Raw genomic sequence first — 5,252 nt, 5'->3', positions numbered from 1 at the left:
CGCCTTTAAAGTTGTCCAAATGAAGTTCTAAGCAATGCATATTACTAATCAAAAATTAAGTTTTGATATATTTATGGTAGGATATTTACAAAATATCTTCATGGAACTAGGGTTGGGCGATGTCTACCAAATTGGCATCGGACGATGTCAACATTGAAACATCGTGATGGACGATGACATCGGGGGGGCGGGGCAGGGTTAGGGGTGTGTCCGAAGCGTGAAACAAATAACGCGTTATACGGAGCCACTAAAAGGTTAGCCGCTTGCTAGCGGTAGTCTGTTGCATTACAGTACATGAAAGTTCACTTACCACATACACAGAGTAAGGAGAAATGTCTGATAGGACGATGGCGAATGATTTGTATGACAAACATCTAATATTGTCAAATGTGTGGTAGGTACTGCTGCTCCGTAGTATAGAGTCCTTGTGATCGCAAATCTCAAAAGTGAAAGTGAAAGTAAAATGAGAGCGCGCAATCGAAACGGTTTCAATAGTGGCTCCCTGATGCCCACAATTTATATACAGTCGCCTATACCTACCCAACGATATAACTGCGAGAAAAAATATTGAAATATTTTTTTATCCTCCCATCTCGTAGGCTATTTATTATAATAATAATAATTCATTACATTTATATAGCACTTTTCTAGGCACTCAAAGCGCTTTACATTGTCAGGGGGTATCTCCTCATCCACCACCAGTGTGCAGCATCCACCTGGATGATGCGACGGCAGCCATAGTGTGCCAGAACGCCCACCACACACCAGCTTATTGGTGGAGAGGAGACAGAGTGATGAAGCCAATCAGTAGATATGGGGATGGTTAGGAGGCCATGATGGTCAGAGGCCAATGTCAGCTTAACATCGTGATGTCTGTCAGCCATCGGTGATGGACGATGGCATCGTCTATCTGCCCAACCCTACATGGAACATGATCTTTACTTAATATCCTAATGATTTTTGGCATAAAAGAAAAATCGATAATTTTGACTCATACAATGTTTTTTTGGCTATTGCTAAAAATATACCCCAGCGACTTAAGACTGGTTTTGTGGTCCAGGGTCACATATGATTTGTCACATATGTCGCGTTGTACAGTATATTGAGACAGAGGTGGCAGAATGCATACACGCATTAATTTAGTGAAGTTTAAAAGAGACTGGTTAGACAAACAGTTTTGCCGAATGAAAATTTGCACCTTAAATTCAATAAGTCGTGTGATCACTAAACGTTTAACAGCACTGGTTGCCTACTCCAAAAAACATGAAAAGCACTCTGCTTGTCTGATACATTTATTTTGAGAAATTCCCAACTTTATATGGGGCAACAGTCTGGAAACAAATATTTTTCATACTCTGTTTTCTTTTTTCCATACTTATCCAGACCTGGATATTACTAAAATTAAATTCCATACTGCGTAGGAACCCTGAAAAGACATTAGCGCGTTAAGATATGTGTGTTCACTTACATCCCAGTACGATGACCTTACGGCGAGTATCCTCACTCAAAAAATGTTTCACCAGATTGTAAGCCACAGGAAACAGTTTGGGTGCTGCAACAGAAACAGTCTTGAGATTCTGATTTCACAAGCGGTATATCATAGGGACATGCACAATATGTATTGCTTACTAAATAACTCCTAAGTGTGCAAATATACCATATTAATAACTGACAAAGTTTGGAAGATACTACTGACCTTTAATGACAAATAACCTCTTGAGTCCCTCTGGATAGTTATCTTCAAACATAGTGAGAACCTGTGAAAGAACATTAAAGACATAAATGAGTCTAATGCAACTGAAAGAACCAAACAATATATTAAAAATCAAAAAACACACCTCTCCATAAGTCTCTATAGCAGGCTTATATAAGTGCTTCATTCCCAGACCTTCACAGTCATAGACCATAGTAATTGCCTCAATGTTCCTACCCAACTGGGAGGGAAGAAAGAGAAAGCAGACAGACATAAACTATTAAATACACACATAAAGCCATGATATGATTCATCATAACCTCCTCACTATTCCTCAGCACTTTTCACAGCCGCACACATACCCGTTCGCTCTGTAAGTCACACTCTTTCTGCAGAATCTCACAGTCTCTGACTTTAGACTTGATTAAGTCCTGCTTGGACGCCGAATGCATCAGACCCTTAGGGTCCAAAGGTCCGATGACATCATACCAGACGGGGCTCCCTTCACGGTCATGGCCACACATGCCACCAGACAGATACTTGTCTATTACCTGAGCAGTGAGCACAAAAATCAATACAAGTGTAAATCATAAAATTAAACTGGGACACATCATGGAAAACAGGAGAGCTTGATGTACTGTATATACACTCAACATCAGCATTGCAAAAAACCTTTCCCACTTTATGCAAAATATTTACTGAAACTAACAAAAAAGTTTCATTAAAGGGGTCATCGACATGCACTTCCGACATCTGAGCTGCTGAAGACACAGTGGATTACATTTGTTTCTGAAGGGAATGCGCCCCCCGATCTACCTAAATGCGTCTACCTTCGCGCGAATCATTCGTGATCCAGCTTCACCTCTAGAAGAAGTGAGTGTAAGGTTTTTTTAATTAATCTTTGCAAAATCGCCTTTGCTAATAACGTGCTAGTTAGCAAGTTTCACGATGAATGCTGCTAAAGTTTACGTCTCTCAGAGAGCGGCTCGGAAGAGAGGGGCGGGGCGAGCAGAGCTCATTTGCATTTAAAGCGGCATGCAAGAAAAGAGCTTGCTCTGAAAAGAGCTGTTTTTGACGGGCTAAAAACAGTGTTTTACACTACCATTGAGAAATTTTAACCAAACTAAGTTACAGACTTTTCATTAAGACCCTAAAGAATCATATCAACTTGTGGAAAATTGGCATCCGATGACCCCTTTAAGAAATGGCAGTGTTTATAATGAGCTTGAGTAGGTCAGCCAATCATAATAGAGGTCAAGGGACAGCGGCAAAAAACACCTGTTCATTTCTAGACACAGAAGACTAGAGTAATCGCTGATGAAATTCAGCTTTGCAATTACAGAAAAAAAATTAAAATGTAAACTATACTAAACAGAATATCTTAAATAATTAATATATAATAATACAAATATTTTAAAGTGTAATACTATTTCACACTATTACTGTTTTTGACTGGTGAACATAAAAATCTTTTTACTAATTTTACTGATTCAAACTACTTTGAAGAGTAGTGTAACTGCTTTGAACAGTAATGTAAATATTAAAAAGTATAGATATGTTAGATATGAAATATATATGTTCTTTAATCATTAAACGAGTGTGTCATACCTCTGGCACCTGCCACTCTGTAGTGATGGTGTCAACTTTCAAGTGTTTCCGAAATTCCATGTGCTGTGCATGAAAAACAACACATGATTAAAAACATGCCTGTGTTTTTGCTCTAAAACTGTTAACATGATCAAGATTTAAACCTTCACCACAGCAAAGTTTGACAGCGTTATCAGTTCTGCCTGAACATAATTTGCCACCATGAGTCTCTGTGTATTAGATACTGCTGTGCTTTGACCTGAGGTTCAATGGATACTGGTAACAGAGTTCAGAGATACAAGATGGCGAGAAAATGTCTGTAATAAAAAACCCATGAACTACACAAGCATCACTCACACAATGGGAAAGCAAACAGCACTTTGAACACCCAATAGCACAGAATGATCATGGTGTAATCGCCCATGAGCTGTGATTAGGCACTAACGTGACTCATTTGCACCACAATCTGTTCAAAGATGCTGCATGAATACTTTTGTTATTATTACGGATTAATAATATAATTGTAAGCCCAGAAAAAAACATATTGCCAGTCAAGTTTGCAATAATTCATTTTTTTGAACAAAACTAAAAAGAATTAAGTCTCTTATGCACACCAAGGCTGCATTTATTTGACCTAAAATATAGTAAAAACAGTGTTTTCCATTTTACATTCAGCATCATTACTCCAGTCTTCAGTGTCACATGAACCTTCAGAAATCATTCCAATATGATGATTTGCTGCTCAAGAAAAAATTAAAACAGATTTTTGTGGAAACCATTATACACGTTTTTCCAGGACAGTTTCATTAATACAAAATTTTAAATAACAGCATTTATTTGAAATATAAATCTTTTGTAACATTTTTTACAGTCATTACTTTTGGTTAATGTGATAATGTGTCCTTGCTAAACAAAATGAATATATTTATTATTATTATATAATGTTTCTGCAGCAAATCAGCATATTAGAATGATTTCTGAAGGATCATGTGACACTGAAGACTGGAGTAATGATGCTGAAAATTCAGCTTTCCCACCAGAGGAATGAATTACATTTTAAAACAATTATTTTAAACTGTAATACTATTTCACAATACTGCTTTTTTTACTGTATTTATGATCAAAATAAATGCAGCCTTGTTGAGATTAAGAGAAATATTTTGTTGTTTTTTGAGCTTTATCAACACACAGCAATAAACCGACGCTGTGAGTGATGAACTAATTCAGCGATTCTCCCTTTGAAATTCAACAGGGCCTAATATTAGTGAGATCATATTACATAGTGTTATTCAACATGTTGTTTGAAGCCTTTGGGTAGCGTACACCAAACGCTGACATAAAGCCTGGTATCGTGAAGGTCAGTCACACCCAAATTCATCACACTGTATGAATCCAGAGATTTACAGAAATGTTCTTCTTTCAGTGCAGTTTGACACAGTCTGTGCCCAAAGGTTAAAGAATTACACATTATTCATTATTGTGTAAATAGGATTATTCAGTATTGAGTAAATGTGAGGTTTAAATTACAGAACTAGTGATACCAAGAGTTTGTTTATACACTGAATTTACAGCAATGTTAAATATGATGATATATATTACCGTTCAAAAGTTTGGGGTCAGCAAGACTTTATTAAATAAATGTATATAGTTTTAAAATATATTTATTCAGCAAGGACGCATTCAATTGATCAGAAGTGACAGTAAGGACATTTATAATGTCACAAAAGTTTTCTATTTCAAACAAATGCTATTCTTTTGGACTTTTGATTCATCAAATAATCCTGAAAAAAATCACTTTCACACTTCATTTAGCAGCACAATTATATTGAACTAATAATAAAAAAAATGTCCGCTGAAAATTCAGCTTTGCATCACAGAAAAAAAATATTAAAATTGTTTATATACTGTATATATATATATATATATATATATATATATACAGTATATATATATATATATATATTTCTTTTTA

General features: G+C 36.1%; 1 protein-coding gene across 1 annotated transcript in view; it reads right to left on the bottom strand.

Annotated features, from left to right (window-relative positions):
- Nucleotides 1–5,252, bottom strand: part of sec14l8 (SEC14-like lipid binding 8) — an 18,444-nt gene that overhangs the window by 8,231 nt on the left and 4,961 nt on the right. Inside the window, exons 4-8 of the mRNA XM_016460725.1 lie at nt 3,302–3,364; nt 2,056–2,244; nt 1,839–1,934; nt 1,697–1,757; nt 1,469–1,552 (exon numbers count right to left, since the gene is read on the bottom strand). Coding sequence (XP_016316211.1) covers nt 1,469–1,552; nt 1,697–1,757; nt 1,839–1,934; nt 2,056–2,244; nt 3,302–3,364 — 493 coding nt within the window. The remainder of the gene's footprint in view (nt 1–1,468; nt 1,553–1,696; nt 1,758–1,838; nt 1,935–2,055; nt 2,245–3,301; nt 3,365–5,252) is intronic.

The sequence above is a fragment of the Sinocyclocheilus anshuiensis genome, unplaced genomic scaffold (genome assembly GCF_001515605.1).
Source record: "Sinocyclocheilus anshuiensis isolate Anshui unplaced genomic scaffold, SAMN03320099.WGS_v1.1 scaffold36, whole genome shotgun sequence".
In the NCBI taxonomy this organism is placed as follows: Eukaryota; Metazoa; Chordata; class Actinopteri; order Cypriniformes; family Cyprinidae; genus Sinocyclocheilus; species Sinocyclocheilus anshuiensis.
This window is presented reverse-complemented; position numbering and strand designations above follow the sequence as displayed.